Source organism: Pyxicephalus adspersus, chromosome Z (assembly GCF_032062135.1).
Source record: "Pyxicephalus adspersus chromosome Z, UCB_Pads_2.0, whole genome shotgun sequence".
In the NCBI taxonomy this organism is placed as follows: Eukaryota; Metazoa; Chordata; class Amphibia; order Anura; family Pyxicephalidae; genus Pyxicephalus; species Pyxicephalus adspersus.
In genome coordinates this window covers 89,584,100-89,603,686 of record NC_092871.1, presented here as the reverse complement: position 1 = coordinate 89,603,686, position 19,587 = coordinate 89,584,100, and the positions used below count along the sequence as shown (strand labels likewise).

Below are 19,587 nucleotides of genomic sequence, written 5' to 3'. Positions count from 1 at the left end.
CCAGGAAGTGTGTTACTGGCAGGATCAGCAGGAGAAGATTAAGAAAGCCTGGAATAGAAAACTAATGCAGCCACCATATCTAAAAACCGGAAAGCTGCAATATACAACAGTGTTGTTCTCGGGATTGGATACACTTTAATTTCTGTGTATTATAAGCAAAAAACCTTTTCATCCATTGTTGCACCTTTCGACACCCAAATCTTCATGTAATCACTCCAGCTGCATGTCTACACACACATATATATATTGTTTCAAATCTGCAGCTTTTATTAAAATAACCCTTGGTGATCCTGCTTTAAAAATCCTTCTCAGGCATCTCCTGTTATACAGTGACAACACAATGTCCCTGACTCCCAATTGTACTCATGTGTTGTCACCCCACAGGCCCCCAATTTTCTGCATGTTTTAGCAATGCAATAAGCCCCCACCTACAAAACTTGACAACACCACAAGTGAACGCTGAAATGTTTGACCCCTGTTCCTGACCACTGACCTTCCTGGACGGCCCATGGCATTGCACTGGGGACTTACCTGGGTGTTGCATAGAAGCAGAACAATGCAGAGAGAACCTCCAATGGAGACCATGTTTTCCTGCCGCCCCGAGAAGTATTTGCTCTTCTTCGCTGTCAGCTCTGACTTATATATCGAATATCGTTCAGACGTCAGATTCCTGAGCGGCACACAGGTGGAACCGGCTAAAGGCTGCAAATATTTGAAGAACATTTACAATGACGGAATCCTGTGTTCCCGCAGTCAGGCCGGCGCTCCCTTGGGTTTGGACTGAGATGAGTTCAAAATGAAAAAATACGAAGAGCCTCGGACGTAATAAAATTAAAAGCAAAGACAGACGAGATATAAAAATAAACATTTATGAGAGCACGCTGCCCAGGAATAGTCATGGACACCATTGGAAGAAAACAATATGGCGGCCGTGGAATATAAATAGACGATTAGTCAGATTGGTGGGTTGGTGTGCTTGTACTGTATGTATGGGCACTCCAGAACTGGAGAGGATGGACTATCATAGCAGAACCGGGGTGATCCAGGAAACCTGGAATAGGTTTCCTAAAAGTAATTTGCTATTAGTTGGCCAGATCCATTCCAAGTTTTTTGGATGACTTCCATGATAGTGGATCTTCTCCAGTCTTGAAGAGTTGTCATAAATAAGGCTAGCTGAGTCCTGTGCAGGTTTTTGGGTTGGGGCAATTGCTCAACACCCCCACCTTCTTCAGGGCCCAAGAGACAAAATGGCAGAGACATAGAATGCTGTGCATTTGGGGCCCCACTTCATAATCACCCCATTTGCTTGTCATATGCTAATAAAGAACCAGACACACTTAAAAAACTCTTTATGGAAAAAAATAACTCTGGGTTAAAATTGTCATTCTTCACATAGAACCCCCAGGTCAAAAAATGCAGCACATGCTGCAATATTCTAATCCTTCCTAAAGCTGCCTTATGCAGTACTTCTTTTAGTCAAAAGTCCAGAATGACTCATGTTCACAAGACAAGAAAGGTGGAGCACATTGTGGAAATGCAGATCATTGGGGCCCTGGCATTATTATCCCAGCAATGCTGCTTTCTGCATGGAGGAGGACTGACCAGCCCCAGAAAGAGGAGTCTTATGTGAATTTGGAGGCTCTATTTATAAATTATTCCCCTGTCAATTCTAGATTCGTTTATAATTTTCGCTTACACAGAGCATTTCTATTGTGACAGTGGTGTACTTTTGCGATTGGCCACTAGATGGCAGAACGAGTAATTATTTTTAATGGGAATATTTTTTTAATGGGAATGGGAGCCGTATCTGGCCCCCAAAGGAACCCTAAATATGAACTGCATCTGGCCCACCGCTGCAATAAATAGCGCCGCTACTACAATTCCCGGCATCACTGTATACAGGTCTAGAGACAAGCGGGCCCTCTGCCTATGTGTGGCCCCGCATTGGACTGTTTTATAGATGCAAGTAATGCCAGGATTTTAGTAGCGGCGATATTTCAATGGAGAGTGAGTTCCAGCGGAGGGCCACTCATAAGATTTAGCTCCACATTGGCCACATCTGGCATTTCCAGCACTCCGCCTCAGCTTTTCCTTGCTACCCCAAGGCATGGACTTGGTTGGATTTTCATTCAGAATATTGTTATTATTATTGTTAGTCTGAGCACAAAGGTTACTATTGACATTCAACTCAGAGGGCTACAAATAGAGAAAGATAAAAATAAATGTTTTATGCCTGTTTCTCTATTACAAGTTTGTTCCAGATTGAATGTTAAAACCTCTCTGTTCCATATGAAAAGGTTTTATATCTAATGAGAAGGAAATATTTCCCCAATATTTTCTCAATTAAATTTCAAGGTTGGCCCGCGACTTTGTCTAAGTTTTTATTTGGCCCTCTGTGTATTGGAGTTTGACACCCCTGATCTAGAGAGATAGGACAACTTCATAGCAAAATTCAGACAAATTAATGGTGGAATAATTTACAAATGAAGCCATTGGTGTGGAAATCTTGTGAGACGCTTTCCCAGAAGAGTTGAGGATACTAAAGCCACAATGGGGGACAACACTTTATTAATGGAATGGGTTGTCCAACAACTCATATAGGTGTGATCAGAGCTGCCATCAGTGGGGGGACAAAGGTAAATTTGTATGGGGGCCCCATATTTGACATTTGGAACTTTTAGACATGGGGAAGGGAAGTATATTTATGGGGTCCCATACATTTCTGATGGCAGTCCTGGGTGTGATGGGTAAGTGTCTTCAAAGCTTCCACTGTATGGCATATTTTTAATAAGGTAACAATAACCAATTTCAAAGATGCTCTTTTGGCTTAATAGGCACAAATTTCCACCGACACTCCGAAATCTTGAAGAAACCCTTCGTAGAAGAAGGAGAATGTGGTCAACAAGCTCATGTAGGACTTATAGTCGGATGTTACACCTTTGGGGTGAATTGGTATGGTGAGTCAGGTCTCAGCACCTCACCAATGGGCACAAAGTCCTATATCCACCCTGAAAGTTCACGAGGAAAGCCTTCCCAGAAGAATGGAGGGTGTTATAACCACAAATGGGGGTGGGGCAATATTATGATTTATATTTTGCTCATATTTTTGGAATGGAATACCCAACAAGTTAATGGTTTTGGTGAGGACTCACAAACTTTGAGCATACAGCGAAGAATAACCCCTGATAACATGCTACAATTATACCTTGCACGGCAAATACTGTCAGGAACTACGGCTTTGTCCATTTCAGGTATGGAAATCTAATCATTAAATTACAAAAAGTGAAAAAATAAGGTTTATTTTAAATTTGGGGTAGGCGCAGAATGGGTTACATGACTTCAAGGACGAATTGCTTTTCGCTCACATCTATAAGTTTATATCACACACATATTTACTCATAAATCTTTTTTTTCCCCAAGAATATTAAAGTGATTTTTTAAAGTGCTTAACAGTTTGTCTTTCAAAAACATTTCCCATGCATGGAGGCCTCCTTTAATTCTATCGGCAGGTACAAGTCTCGGCCATCATATTTTCATATTCCTTATATAGAATATTGCCACCTGGCTCAATCATAAGAACACTAATGGGATCGTAGGAGTATGGGACACAAGAAGGAGGTGGGACATTCCCATCAACCACTTGACTGATGAAGTTCTGAATAATGGCATGGTTGGGGGAATTGTAGCCAGAATGGAGGACTTGGGGGCAATCCCCTTTACAGAAGCCAGGGTTGTACCTATGAGGAGCAATAATCCAATGATCCCATCCTAGCTGGTGGAAGCTGACCCAGAAAGGATGCAGCAAGCAACGATTCCTGGACTGTCTACTTGATTTGGGAATCTTTGGAAGCTCAATTTTTACGGTCTCCGCTCGACGTGGTTTCCTTACCAGCTCGATGGACTTATTCTCGCCTGAAGGAAACGTGACCATGTGCTCTTTGGATTGGCTGTGACCTTTGTAATTGAAAGATATTAACAAGAAGGGAATGTGATTTGGGGAAACAGCCAACAAAATTAATGGGTGTTTCCTAGTATGCCTACATGACATCCTAATGTGCACAACTTGGTTGGGATGTGCAACCAGTGGTTTAACATGGGACGTGAGGTCTGTCTCGACCCACTTGTGCATTCCTCTGGGAACTCTCGTTTTGGAGGAGATGTTGGGAATGAGATCCATCTTACATGAATAGTACTTTTCTTTGAAATGGAGCGCTCTAGGGTGCATCAATGCTGCTTTTTTAAGTTCTTCTGCTTTCATAGTGTGAAGGTTGAACGTCAAGTCTTGTATCCACCAAGGTCCTTCTGGGAAGGAAACAAGATTTTGCTTTAGATTCACTTTAATTAGTAAAGAATACAGAATATACAGTTTTGGAGCTTACCCATGGAACTTTGTAGAAAAACAACACAATAAAGTTTTTGGGTCACAAATATTCTGAAGTGAACATTTTCCAATCACATCACTTGTTTATGGAGATGTGAGCCTATGCTATTGCCATACTCAATGGGCAAATGTATATGCAAACTCAGCCATTAAAACCTTTAGGTGCTTTCCTATTGTAATGCCATAAAAAGGAATTAGCTTTGCTCCTTTTATGATTTAATTCCTGGTGACCCTGTTTAGGCAAATCTTGTTGTGGACAGACCCCATGGCCCCCAGCTAGGATGTAGCATCATCCAGATTTCCCCCCATATTGGATCATGCAGCATTACAGCCACCTATGGTCACGGCACCAGATGATCATAGCATATGCCCGAGTTGACTGCGTCAAGGAATATGCAAGAGCAAACTATGGTAACCAGTAGCAACTAATCCAGTTCAGACTAAGCAAATTTTATCAAGGCGGATTCTGTTGGTTAATTTGAGATGATATATATATAAAGTGCAGGTAGATAGAAACTTTAAAAGCTGATATCATTGGTTAGTTGTAAGCTCAATAAAGCATTGTGAACCATCAGAATCAATTTTGTCTGACTATAGGGAAGTGATTTTTGGTTGCTATGGGCTACGACATACAAGTTGGCATAGCAGAAGAGAAGCCATTTCTGACAGCATCCCAATTTCAAGTGAAGTCCAATTGGTTGCCATTGGCAATGACTCAAATTTGCCCCACGTTCAATAAATTCTGCCCCTTTGTACATACACAGAATGGATATCAAAGCTCGACGTCTTACCCATAACAATAGACATTTGATGGAAGGGTCTCACCAGCCTCACCGCATTTCCAACCAATTTGCCCACCTTGGGCCTTCCATCGCCATCCGCCGATCGGCGATACAGCATCAGCATGAAATGCAAGTGTTGTAAGCTCAGGTTGTGTTTTGCCACCGCGTCAGGCTTTGGAGGCCCGTGGTCCAGCAGCGTCTTAATCAGGGGCAAAGCGTCGCACCTCACCAACGCACCCAACTTGTTCCTCCCTTCGGCGGCAGGCAGGCAGCCGACCAATAACCAAAGAAACAATAAATTCCAAGGAGACCCTGGAAACATGGTGCCAGAGGGTCAGGAGGTCCCATAAGGCAAAGTCCACTAGAAGGAAGATTCATGGAGGGGCATATAAGGTGCAGGATTCAGCACAGCCATGGAAAGGCAGTGAGAAACCTTGGTGGTAGCATCAACATTTCCTCCTGCAGGTGCGGCCATTACTTAAAAATGGGAGGAGTGTTATAATCAGAAATCAGGATGTGACCAGTAATCTGAATCTTTAATATTCTGCTGAGTGCAAATGTAACAATTCATGAAAGAAACTGAAGACAATGTAACTATTTCTTAAAGCAACAGATACAATATGGAAAGTGAAGAGACAACAGGAAGGGCTGAGAAGGTTTATATTCAATTACAGTTCTGATGGAGACCTTAAAGGAGCCACTGGCTTAACCTCTTCATGCCTGGCAGAACCTCTCCGAATTCTTATCCTAGATTGTAAGCTCTTCAGGGCAGGGTCCTCTGCTCCACCTGTGTCACTGTCTGTATCTGTCTGTTATTTGCAACCCCTATTTAATGTACAGCGCTGCATAATATGTTGGTGCTATATAAATCCTGTTCAATAATATTAATAAGAGGTCCTTTCATTATGGACGGGCTTCCAATACACCACAAATGGCCAGCAAAATAGGTGGCTTGGTTTTTGGAAATGCATTGGCATCTATTAATTATTCATAATCTATGACAGTGCACAAGGACATGTGAGGTGCAACAAGACATAATAATTTGTGCATTTTGAAATGCGCTACTGCAACATAATATGACGGGCCCTGTGCAGTTTTACTCCAGCATGATACGCATTTGTGAATTTGAAAATGGAGATAATGGAGCCCAGATATCACTATTGATCGGCTCTGCATATTTGCAACAACGTTTGCATTGCATTAGTGCAGCTCATTCACTATTATTATTATTACTATTATTATTATTATTATTATTAATAATAAACAGGATTTATTTAGCAGTAACAGGCGTTATTTATATAACATATTACACACTGTACATTAAATAGGGGTTGCAGATGACAGATGTATACAGACAGTGACACAGAAGGAGGAGAGGACCCTGCCCTGAAGAGCTTACACTCTAGGCACAAAATTTGTGCGTCCTGTTAAAAGTGCAACACACGGCAATGCACCGCAGCGTGTTGCCGCATGTTGTGCTGCATTTGCAATTGCTGTGAGTGCAGGTGTTATGGACCAGCTCCCTGCACATGGATTTGAGGTGCCATTAGGAATAAATCGCATACGCAATGTTCCTATGCATGTCGCATGTGTTCCTATTGAGAAATACATGCATTAAAGCCGCATACACACTTGCAATTATAGTTGTTGGAAAGGATCGTTCACGACGATCCCTTCCAACGATAACAACTGCACAATGCATGAACGAGTGTTTTACATACAGCACAGTTCTGCTCTATGCAGGGGGGGGGGGGGGGGATGGATGGAGCGGCACCCTGCTGTGCACTCTCCCCCTTCCCTTGCATTAGGATCGCTCGACGTTCATCGTCCATGGATCCGCCAGGACGGATCCACGGATGATGAACGACGCAGGCTGTACACACGCCAGATTCTCCCTCGATATAGGTCCTGAGCCGATTATCGGGCGAGAAAAATTTAAAGTGTGTACGTAGCTTAACACAACTCACTACAAGGAATCCAAAATCAGTAAATCAATCACTTTTTTGTTGCTACACTTTGTACATGTAGCAAGAAAAGGTACAAACCATCCTTGTTATTCAATTCCACAAGCACAGCTTTTGCCATGATGCCTAATTGCACAGAATTGTACATTCATATGTTTTATTTACGTCAGATCCACTGCATAAAATATGAAAAATAACAGAGAAAAGTTGTCATTGTCATCAGCATCTGATGTCATCTGAGCTGTAATTTTCCTGTCTTCTGCAGTAGTTCTATTTCGCCACTAGGTGTCGTCTGTGTTCAATGTGGAATATTGCAAGATACCAATCAACGCAGGAGACTGAGGACATACTGTGAGTTCAGGGTGTCATGACCCAGCCCCCTAAGGAGGGGTGTGGTCACAGGACCTGCAGAGAAGATCCAATGAAGAGGGTGACCCTCGGTACCATGTGACCAACCTGAAAACTTCAGGGAAAAGTAGGGGGAAGGGAGAGGGAAAAGGGAAGCACTGGGGGCAGGATGGGTAAGCATGAAGTTTAAATACATTAAACACAAACAAATTTATATTTTTAAATAACACAATAAAGTCATTTTTCATATTTTCTTGTTGACAATAAACTGTAAAATGTATTTCCATTTAAGCAACAGATTCAGCTGTCAGTTTCTCCATCACTTCTTGTTGCCTAAATCAATGATGGAGGTCCAGAGCCAGATTCTATACTGAGAAATAAAGCAATCATCCCGTGTAATGAGCTGCCTCTGTATGAGGTGACTGAGGCTTGCTGAGAGTGACAACGCTGCAATATATCTGTGTAGTGATTGTCTGATTCTGCTACAGTTATGTCTGCATAAAAAAACAAATCTCTGGTAATGGAGGCACTTCCTGTCGTAGGGTGACAACGCTCTGTTCTTGCTTCATAATGCTGCTTTTGCGTTGTCACCCTCTCAAATAATCTTCATAATCGAGTCCACAAGTGACTGTTTCATCACACATTACACAAGCACTTTTTGCTGTTGTCCCCATCATATACCAAAGCCTAGGAAATGCCATGCAGCCATCACTGGAGTGCATGTAGATATGAAATGGCTGGAATGAGTCTGCAGAAGATCAGCAGCTATGGGATGTAAAAGAAGATGAAAAAAAGGTAAAACACAAGCATCCGAATAAAAACAGAAACTTTTTGCAACGATACAAAGTACACAAAGCAAACTAATTGTCATTCAGTTAGTTTATTATATAAAATTAAAGTGTAGGTAGAAACCTATGGTGCCTATATAACACCCCAACAAAATAAGTCAACACAGTTATTGCATATTGCAGCATTTACATTTAGGCTCTGCTTTAGGGCAGGTCCAGCTTGGTTAACGTGCAATGCATTTTAAATAGACTGCCTTATTGCAAAGCACGATTATTATTATTATTATTATTAATATTAATAATAATAAACGGGATTTATATAGCGCTAACATATTACGAAGCGCTGTATATTAAATAGGGATAATGTCATTAAGCAGGAAGATGCAAATGAGCCTTTTTGCAGCTCCAAAATCGTTTATGTATATATATAGAAAGAAATTTTATCAATAAAAGTAAAAAGGGACGATAAAATAATTTTAAAATAATAAAAAATTATAATAATAAGGTATATACGCTGTATTTAAATAATACACGTGTGGCACAAATGACTCCTCCGACCAGTAGGTGTCTCTGCAGCATTTGCAGCTCCCGGAAGTTTCTTCTCTCTTGCCGCCCGTACGGAACATTTATCCCTCCTGTCCCGGAAGCGAAAGGTCCTTTCTGTTGCAGACGCGGCCATGGTGAGAGCTTGCTATGTTTGTCTACGACTCTAATCCGGCTTCATCCTCTGTGATGGCGGTCTGTTTGTGGCTACCGACAGTGCAGAGATGTAGTACGGACTCCACTTATGTGTATCCGGCCTTTATTGTCCTTTGATGTAGCGGATGGGGACCCTAGGCCTGGGCTTGGAAGGGCAGAGGTGTCTCCGGGTGATGGGCTGAGCTGGCTGGGGCAGAGGGGTGGCCATTGGCTTCTATACCGAGGCCTTTTTTATCCCTGAACATGGTGATAGTAATGTTCCGCTGTACTTTATAATCTGTGTCTATCGCCATGCCAGATACATGGATTTTGCTGCACGTGTGTCTAATAATAATAATAATAATGGCCAATAATCATCATTTCTAATTGGTCTCTACATTAAAGTGATGTGTTGGCACATGGTGTAGGAAAGGGTTAAAACCCCATTGTTGTCCCCATTGGAAAATTTTCCTTTACTTTCTGCTCTCCAGGGCAAATCTCTATACGGAGCTATGAATCCCCCTTGTCATTGCTTTATTATATTACATGGTTGTATAGGGGGAATCTGCCTGGGGGGAAGGGGGCAGGAAAAATCTCATGTAAATGCCTCTGTATCCAAAAGTTTTGTTTCTAAGTCCCCCTCTATCTTCTCCCTAACTCTCCATCCCCCTCTTAAGTCCTTGCCATGATCCCGGAATCTGTCCGGTGATTGTTTACCTCTGGCGTCTGTATGGTACAGCCCAATAGAAGTCAATGGTGCTGCCCTGCGCAGGCACCCGAAGTAAGCAATGGCGGAGCCCGGTCCTGGGAGCTAGGTAAGTCCTGAGCCCTGGCGGGGAGTTGGGAGAGACTACAGGGTTTTTAAAGCGTACCTGAACTGAAAGTTTTCACTTTACATAGAAGGGTGGACAACACTTTTATGTAAGGTAAACATTCTGTTTGTGTTAAAAAATAAATAAATATTGCAACACCGCCCCCTAATTCTCGATCTCCTAGAATGAATGGGAGCGCAGAGCCACTGGGGTACCTATGTCACCCATCCCCGGAGGCTCCTGGCTGCTTCTTCTGCGCATGCCAAGCATTTCAAGTATACGCAGAAGGAGCCCTTATGCAAAAAAGAAATTAATCGCTGATCTCATGGATACACAGGGAGATCGGCAAGTTTTTTTCCCATCTACGTCACTCGATCTCGTGCCTGTGTTGGGTGATGTAGTAAGAACAGAGAGAAGATTGCAGGCCGGGCCGAAGACGGATACCTGGACAATGCGGGACCCGATGGAAGAAACCTCCCGATTTTTGGGTTTACTTCCTCTTTAAAGTGTACCTGAACTCAACATGTTCCATTTACATTAAAGGGGAAGCAACCCTTCATGTAAAGGGAAAATGGTATTCATTTTTTATTTCATAAAGGTTAACACGTCAGCCTTAAGTCTGAATGGGAAAGCAGAGCCTCCGGGGATGTGACGCAGGTATCCGCGCTCCCCATTCAGTCTCCCTGGCTCCTTCTGAGTATGCCCTAATCTCGGACATGCGCAGAAGGGGCATTTTATCTGGTAAGAGAAAGAGACGCCGATCCTACGCAAGCATAGTGGAATTGGCTCTATTTTCCCCTATTACAGTTCTATGTCACCACATCTCAACACCTACGCAGTGCGAGACCCGGGAAGATGGCAGCACCCGGTTCTTCCTTAGCGCCATGAGGAAGGGGAATTCCAGGACAACGCGGGAAGGACCAGCGCCATCGAGGGACCTGAGGCATTAAAGATAAGTGTCATTAATATTTTTTTTTTTGGTTTAGTTTGGCTTTAAGCAGCAATCTACATAAATCTCGTCTTTTGCACTCTTTCTTGCTGATTGTGGAACAATTCTGCAGCTGTTGCTGGAAAAGGAATAATAACAAACTTCTGGGGACACCAATCAAGGTTTTTTTGTGAGGGAAATCTCAATGGAAAATTGCAATTGTTCCCGATTTGTTACATAAAAGTGTATGGGATTTTTTCTTAGAAGGAGGTAGATCATTGCCTTGATATATTGTACAGATGCAGAGATACAGGAGCTGAAACGGAGTAACTCTGATCCAAGTTTGTTGTTGGTTTCAGTCACATCAGAAGCCAGTTGGCCATTATCTTTGAACAAACCCAAACTGATTGGTGTTGGTGGTAGCAGAATGGTGTTTAGGGATGTGTACAGAACGATTGATTTGTGTTTTTAACATCTGTGTTTTGTTTTTTCTCTCAGGCTCGTGGACCCAAGAAACACTTGAAGCGCGTTGCAGCTCCCAAGCACTGGATGCTGGACAAGCTGACCGGTGTCTTTGTGAGTATCTGATGGGTTTATTTGTAGGGGGTCATGGGTCTAGTCATTTGTTCTATTCTTCCACTTCCTGTATGATGGTGATGACGCCATATGATGGTGCAGATTCTGGCAATCTTTAGTTGGGGTTGGCAGGATAACCCCCATGTCCCCATAACGGGAAGTGCTTAAGGACTTCTTGGCTATAGGATATTTGGAATGTATGACTTTGGACCTTGCACAGCGTAAAAGGGTTGGCCATATAAATGTTGTGTAGTAATATTGTATAGAAAGGTTTGTGAAAATGTAACACTCTTAGAATCTTCACCATGGTATGGCGTTGCTCATGTGACCCGGCTTTTCGTCTTTTAGGCTCCGCGTCCGTCCACAGGTCCCCACAAGCTTAGAGAATGTCTGCCTCTCATCATCTTTCTGAGAAACAGGCTGAAGTATGCTCTGACCGGGGACGAGGTGAAGAAGATCTGCATGCAGCGTTTCATTAAGATTGACGGCAAGGTCCGCACAGATATTACATACCCAGCTGGATTCATGGGTGAGTGACCGGTCCTCTTCAGAACTAGATTAGGTTTAAAGACAGATCACATCACCTCTCACAGGCTGTAGGTTGGACAGTGATGATAAAGCAGTATTCTCCCCAGAAAGCTGGGTGGGTGTTAACCCCTCTATTGTGGCCCAACCCATAATCATCTAAAAACCGCCCGGTGGTTAATGAAAAGTGCGGGCCGGTGCACCCAGCTAAAAGGGTCCAAAGAGAACACTGGTGAAGCAATGCAGTTCTGTGCTCTTTCTTTTAGTACCCACAGCAGAAACCAATTGGCTGTTCTGTATCTTCTTCCCAGTCTCAAACTCACAACTAATCCAGCCTCTAAATTTGTCTTTGCACTAAGTATTTGCTCTAAATACATTCTTGCTCCAAATCCTGTTTGAGAGCTCTGCAATGATGACTTCATTTCAATTATGCTGCTCCTTTGATGCCCATTGTTGTTGAAGATGCAGAGCAGCCAATTTCTGGTAAATATGTCAGAAAAGTCAGGGTCGCAACAGTTCAAGTGCAACTTGCTGCTTATGTCTCATTGCCTTGTACCACCATGTGTTTGGCACTCCATGTGGCACCATTGGGGTATGTTAAGTGTAGGTGTTCATATTTCCTGGATGCAGTGCGCAGTGTACTGATTTTGTGTAAACTGTTTCATGCGGATTGTGATGACTGCCAACTTGCAGGAATAGGGTTACTCTTACCCTGGGGCATTGCTGATGTGCTTGGATTGTGGTGAAATTTTGTTCTGCGTAATACCAGGTCTACTTGTTAAATGACACAACCACCCCATACACTCGCACCAGTACAATTCTTTTCTACTTCAATTTTCTCTTTACTGTTCATTAAATCTGCTGGTTGTGAATTTTGTGACTAATGTACAACAATCTAACATTCACAGATGTCATCGGCATTGAAAAAACTGGTGAATACTTCCGTCTGGTGTACGATACCAAGGGTCGATTCGCTGTGCACAGAATCACAGCCGAGGAGTCCAAGGTAAACATCTGAGGTTGTGTAGCAAAGTGTGTACTGTTCTACAGAGCAGCTTTGTTCACGGGGTGCACAGGGTATTGTCTGGGTAACTTGTAGTCCCTACCTTGATTGTGATGGACCTGTCCTCAATCAAGTTCTGTGTTAGGCACTGCCATCTTCTTTAGCCTTCGCCCTCCTTTGTACATCACCCGTTCTTGCGCTGCAGGCGTGATATCGGATGATGTAGCTGGGGGTGAGAAAGGCACTCTATCTCTGTGCATGCATGAGATCTGCATTTTTCTTCCCCCATGAAAGAAAAGGCTCCTGTGCATGCTTAATATCAGTGTTGCATTTAAAAAAAAAAAAAAAAAAAAAAAAAAAGGAATTTTGTACTTTGTGTTGTCTACCCATTTAAATAAAATAAAAAACTTAGTTTTAGGTGGCCTTTAATAGTCAGGCTGCTGCCTATGTACATGCTACAAAATGCTGAAATCCAAGTTGAGTATTCATCTTATCCTGGGATACCTTCAGGTTGTTTATAGGGGAAGCGTTTCCGAATTTGACTGCCCCATATCTACCACATGCTGATTACAAAGTGGTGCAGATCTCCATGTTGTCCATCCCGAATGTTAGTCGGCCCCTTATAAGTATAGATGGAATAGGTGAATCAGTACATCGTCTGGTGTGGGGATTTGTAGTAAGTGTGACAGTTATATTGTTGCTGGAAAGTTTGTAGACTGTGTTACATTTTATCTCCTTAGTACAAACTGTGCAAAGTGAGGAAAACTTGGGTTGGAACAAAAGGAATCCCTCATCTGGTGACCCATGATGCTCGCACAATTCGCTATCCTGATCCATTGATCAAGGTCAACGATACCGTTCAGATTGACCTGGAAACTGGCAAGATTACCGACTTCATCAAGTTTGATACTGGTAAGTGGGCTCCTTAAACATCAATCTTTTCAAACCGATGCAATGCCATAGTGGCTTTTACTCGGCTTAGTTTAGAAATGGACAATGTGACTTTCTGCTTAGTCCCTCCTCATTTCTGGTTGTACAGGCAGAGAGGTTGTGATCAATTGCAGCTTATTTCCCCCAAATCCCCTGGCTTCTGCAGTCTGGAAAGCACAAAGCATAACTTGGTGCCACCAACCTGCAAACCTGGCCCTGCTGGGAAAAGCATTGTTGTCATATGACTACTAGCAATACGAAGATGTTTGACTATCTACTAAATTTATATGGGGCAACGGGAAGCACTGTGGCTCAGTGGTTAGCACTCTCCGGCCTTTGCAGTGCTGGATCTCATGGTTGGAATCTCAGCCAGGGCTCTATCTGCATGGAGTTTGCAGGGTCTCCCTGTGTTTGTGTGGGTTTCCTCCCCCAAAATTGACCTTCGACTGTATTTGACATATAACTATTGTAGGGACAATAGATTGTGAGCTCCTGTGTGGGCCAGCTTGTCACATGACTGGTCTTTGTGTACAGCGCTGTGTAATATGTCAGCGCTATATAAATACTTAGTAATAATATTTAGTGTCTGTGTTACTAAACCAAAGGAACATGAGGGTTTGCAGAATAAATCTAGGAGTGTTTTTGGGTTTGGTTGGCACCATTGGTGCCTTGGCATGACTGCACCTAAACTAAAATGCCTGATTGAGTGTTTTAGGCAGTGAAAGGTTTATAGTTTAAACTCTTTTCTGCTATGGAATACCATGGTGCTTCTGTTACATATTAACCGCCAACCTTCTGTCTAGGTAACCTCTGCATGGTGACTGGAGGTGCCAACTTGGGTCGTATTGGTGTCATCACCAACAGGGAGAGACACCCAGGATCATTTGATGTGGTCCATGTCAAGGATGCCAATGGCAACAGCTTTGCCACCAGGCTTTCCAACATTTTCGTCATCGGCAAGGTAAGTGATCCTTGTTCTATTGCATGTCTTTATTTCTAAATGCAAAATACTTGTGGGATCTATTACTAAGAATGTTTTTTGAATGAATTAGCTGGCTTGTTGTATAGGGCAGGCGCAACATTCCATACACCCTGAGCTACCAACCCAATGTCCAAGCACCTGTAACGTGTGTTGATGGATTTTGAGCTGCAGGTACTTTTCAGAGTGATTCAGAATGGTGCAGTTGACTTAATCCTGTCTGTATTATGACCTGCTTCATGCAGCTTTGGGGTTTCCTATTATCCTGCAAACAAGAGGCTGCACCACACAGATCCCAAATCGTTCTGGCCATTTTTGGGGGGGAAATGTCTGGGATTGTTTTGGTGTGCTGTAAGGAAGGGTGGTTTGCTAACTTTACAATTTGAGCAATATGTTTTCCTCCTACTCATGCTTTAATTATAGTAACCTGGACAAAGGTGCTGACTTTTTTAAACTAAGCAATATATATTCAGTGTAATGCAAGACTTGGAAATATCTGAATGATATGTGCGGTTCTTGTAGATCTGCAGGTTCAGCATATTTTAGGTAGTGACAGGTGCACTTTATCATCTGGTAGTCTTCCTCCCATGGAACATCTGTTGGCAGTCATGGGTTACTGTAACTTCATACACTGAATAGGTTAGGTGTGTACAGCATAGCCCGTAAATGAAGTCATTGCGTTGGCCGAATCCTGGGCTCTCCTTCTGTGTTCAGCGTGCTGTAGTATTTGTTATGCTTTGCTTCGTTTAGAAATGTTTTTCTATCAGATTGATACTGGCAGCGATCAGCTGGGTGGGTCAGATTACTCATATTCTGTGCTGCAGTGATTAAAGTCAACTTTGACTTTGCATCACGCACAAAGTGAAGATTTCGGACTACTCGGTGAGAATTTGTTGACACGATTTAAAATGTTAGCAGTGTTTTTTTCTTTTTTTTTTTTTTACGTTTGTTGTGTCAGTTGACCTCCTGCTGACCTCGGTCCTCAAGAACTTCATCGAAGTTCACATGAGACGTTAGTTCAAGCAGCTTATTCTATTCCCCCACCCATCGGTGCAATTCACCACTATCCCAAACTGCTGGGGGGTGAGCAGAGGAAGTCGGGGCAATGTCAAGTTTCTCGGTACTTTTGCTGGAAATAAATGCAGCAGAACTGTCTGAGCTCACGTGCTGCTTATCACTTGCTGTTCTTGATGTGGATCAGTAAATTCTGATGCATGATTTATGAAATTACTTGACTTTATTATTTTTTATTAATAAACAGTATATAGTGCCGACATGGTACGCAGTGCTGTACAATAAAAGGCGTTGCAGACAGTGACACAGGAGGAAGAGAGGACCCAGCCCCAAAGGGCTTACAATCTAGGAGGTGGGGGAAGTAATGCACAATAGGAGGGGGATATGGAATGGTGGGAAGTAGTGAGGGTTTCAAAAGACAGAAGACGGGTAGGCAAATTTGGGAAAAAATGGGTTTTGAGGGCTCTTTTAAATGAGCAGAAAGTAGGATGAGGAGACTATTCCAGAGACCGGGGGCAGCTCTAGAGAAGTCTTGTATCCGTGCGTGTGAAGAGGTTATGAGTGAGGAAGTCATGAATAATCATGCAGATCTCCTTATGTTGGTGAAATGGTAATCATGTCTCCACAAGGCTACATTCTAACACTTTATTTATACTTGCAGGGCAACAAGCCATGGATTTCCTTGCCACGTGGAAAGGGTATTCGTCTTACCATCGCCGAGGAGAGAGACAAGAGACTGGCAGCTAAGCAGACCAGTGTTTAAACCTTTCCAAAATCCTTTTCCTTTAACAAATAAAAAATCTATTCCGGATATGTTGTGTATGGACTGCTTTGTCTTGTATTTGTCATAGGTGATCTATCTGCTGGTGGGAAAGGTCAGATCACCAAATCATTTTCTAATGGAATTATTATAGTGAGATCTGTTGCAGCCATCACTGCAAACATTGTGTAGAGATTCTGGAACCCCCACTTTCCTTAATAATCGGCTCTCATTTGCTGCTGCTTCCCATTTCCACAGTTGGCACTATCGGCCACATTGACAAAACTTCATTATCAGAGAACAGGTCACATGGTCCTCCACTTGTGATTGTAAGCTCTTCGGGGCAGGGTCCTCCCCTCCTGTCTCAATGTCTGAATCTTGTCATTTGCAACCCCTATTTAATGTACAGCGCTGTGTAATATGTTGGTGCTATATAAATACAGTTTAGTAAGTGATAGGATGGGTATTTGGAAAGGGACCAATGCTGCTGAGTATAGGTAGGTTGGACATGCCCATCTGCAGGAACATTGGCAGTTTACCATGCAAAGATTTTTGGTTTTAAAACTATTTGAGAGAAATGAATGGCCTGATACATACATACAAATGAATGGGCTAAATACATTCTTTTAAATAAATGGACCTTCTGTACTTCAACTGTGCACCCATTTACCTTTACACAGCACCGACCTATTACACAACTGCGTAGGGTATGCATTACAACCAATGACAGGAGAAAGGGACCCTGCTCAACAAAGCTTACAATCTAAGGTGGGGGTAGTATATATTAGGCTGGGTATATAGAATGGTGGCATCGGAAACCAATGAAGACTTGTTGACAATCTAGAAGCTAAAAGCTTGGCTAATGGGCTGAGGAAATCGATTCCAATAGAGTTGTGGGTGCTGAGCATTGGAAGAGGTTGTGACTACTCCAATCACAAATGTAGATGAGACCAACTGTATTGCATAAAGCCCATCTTTGGAAGAGGCTCCTGAACCTGCTTGGCTTTATCAAACAATTGTTCTGCAGCGCTCTACATTAAATAGGAGTAGCAAATGACAAACTGATACAAACAATGGGAGGAGGTGGTGAGGACCCTGGCCAGAGGAGCTTACACTCTAAGATGTTTGCTTCTGCTTCCCTATAGTGCTCTGTGGTTTCTTACATTGGCCTATGAAATACTAATAGTACTCTCCTGCAAGAGAAAAAATATTCTATACACCATTGTGCCATTTTCTTATACAAGCATGTGTCAGGATCCATATGGTGGCTACAGCACTAAGTGCCAGCGATTGTATTTTTATTCTGCAGATGAATGCCCTTAGGGTTTGCTTTACCAGGTTCTCTTTAGGAGCACACATTGTACTTATATATGTATTTATAATCAAATATATTGTTGATTTACAATGAAGAATCCAAGCTGCTGTTTCAACACATTAATTAATCAGGATTTATATAGCACCAACATATGCAGCGCTGTACAATAAATAGGGGTTGCAAATAACTGACACAGGAGGCTAGCACTCTGCCCTGAAGAGCTTACAATCTAGGAGTTTCCTTCATTGAGAAATGCCACGCAATAATCGCTGAGCAGGTAGTCAGCTGCATGATATATTGGGTATAAGAAGCTAAAGGGAATTGTGTACTTTGGGGTTGTGTGAGTAATGTACTTATATTGTTGCCCTTTAAATTGTATACCTGGTGTAGCAAATATGACGAGGTATATTTTGAGGTCATGGACTAAGGAAAAGACAACTACCAAATCCCCCCCCCCACCCATGAAATTGTAACTGCAAATTAAAGTATCCAATGGAACTCCTAGATTGTAAGCTCTTCAGGGCATCTCCTCCTCCTGTAACACTTTGTCATTTGCAACCCTTATTTAATGTACAGCGCTGTTGTATCATAATAAATAACGTGTCTCAGCAATACGCCTATAATCACCACAGACCTATCAGTACAATACATCACTCTGGCTCCGTACAGTGGAAGGAAACAATGCAAGCTTTCTCCGGGTTTGAACGGGTTAGTGGAAAATCCAGAAGGTGGAGTTCATGTCCATTGGGGAAATCAACAGTTTCATTACTGAGATTCAGCGATTCCACCTCTTCCCAGCCCTTTCCTTGAGGAAGAAACTTTCAGTCCGATGTTTCGATTACTTGTTGCAACCCTGAGAAGAAGACGAGAGGGAAATCTGGATGACAGAAGCAGAATTTTATTTCCTATTGCCAGACATGGAACTCCCGGCCTGATACGTTTAAATGACGAATAACCTAGCATGGGTTTCCGTTGACTGATTATGATGGCTTTTATATTTTGAGTCGTCATCGAGCACCTGATGCCTTTCTACAAGCGATCGATCAAACCGCAATCCCCCTGGGGAAATGCACAGCGTTGTGTACAGGTGTTCATTGACCCCCATATTGCTGGGGCTGACAGACCCGACCCGCAAAAAGACTTTGGAAACCAGTTGATGCCAAGTCAAGGCGACCATCATGGAAACACGCGAACCCTCACCAGATACGGCCAACCTTGTGGCTGTGATATGGTTTATCCTAACCAAGCCTGGAAAGGATTCCTTGTCCCAATTGAAGCCCTGACCTTCTTACCAGGGAGCTCCATCAAGGTTGACGAATTGAAGGATATTTGTGTACGTTACCTGATCACGTTAATCCTTCAAATGTCAGATTTAAGTCGTTTGTCTCTGTCACTCTTCGAAGAATTGGAGGACCAAATGAAGTCAATGCAGAATCGGATCATCTCGCTTCATCAGAGAACAGGAGACGTGTACTGGGAGCTCTGCAGGAGAACTCAACGATGGACACCAGGACAGAAGCCGCCAATGGCCATAGGTAGATCATGACCTTTATTTTTCTAAAAGTTCAATTATATACGTTTAGTTATTGGTGTTCCAGTGACAACCCAAAATTGTGTGAGCCTCCCATTCATTTTCTGTATTTCAGTGTCCTCCTACTGCATAGTTGTTGCTAGATCTGAAGATTGTTGGGCATCCCATTCCAACCATAGCCATGTATATGGAGAAGTCCCAACCTCAACGGACCATAACATGGAGTTGTCTTCATTTAATCCTTCATTGTTCTTGCAAAGCTTCCTATAAGAC

The 19,587-nt window shown here is 42.7% G+C and overlaps 3 protein-coding genes across 3 annotated transcripts in view; 2 read left to right on the top strand and 1 right to left on the bottom strand.

Annotated features, from left to right (window-relative positions):
* Window positions 1-3,283: 3,283 nt before the first annotated feature.
* On the bottom strand, window positions 3,284-5,627 carry BMP15 (bone morphogenetic protein 15). Its single transcript, XM_072430301.1, has 2 exons — window positions 5,173-5,627; window positions 3,284-4,302 (listed from the first exon to the last, which is right to left on the bottom strand). The coding sequence occupies exons 1-2, from the start codon at window positions 5,483-5,485 to the stop codon at window positions 3,500-3,502; spliced, it is 1,116 nt and encodes a 371-aa protein (XP_072286402.1). The 5' UTR covers window positions 5,486-5,627; the 3' UTR covers window positions 3,284-3,499.
* Window positions 5,628-8,895: 3,268 nt separating this feature from the next.
* On the top strand, window positions 8,896-16,519 carry RPS4X (ribosomal protein S4 X-linked). The gene is made up of 7 exons (XM_072429816.1): window positions 8,896-8,943; window positions 11,180-11,257; window positions 11,606-11,786; window positions 12,691-12,788; window positions 13,526-13,697; window positions 14,519-14,676; window positions 16,370-16,519. The coding sequence occupies exons 1-7, from the start codon at window positions 8,941-8,943 to the stop codon at window positions 16,469-16,471; spliced, it is 792 nt and encodes a 263-aa protein (XP_072285917.1). The 5' UTR covers window positions 8,896-8,940; the 3' UTR covers window positions 16,472-16,519.
* Window positions 16,520-18,628: 2,109 nt separating this feature from the next.
* Window positions 18,629-19,587, top strand: part of NHSL2 (NHS like 2) — a 68,507-nt gene continuing 67,548 nt past the window's right edge. Inside the window, exon 1 of the mRNA XM_072430993.1 lies at window positions 18,629-19,318. Within this exon, the coding sequence (XP_072287094.1) occupies window positions 18,805-19,318 (514 nt within the window). The 5' untranslated portion in view covers window positions 18,629-18,804. The remainder of the gene's footprint in view (window positions 19,319-19,587) is intronic.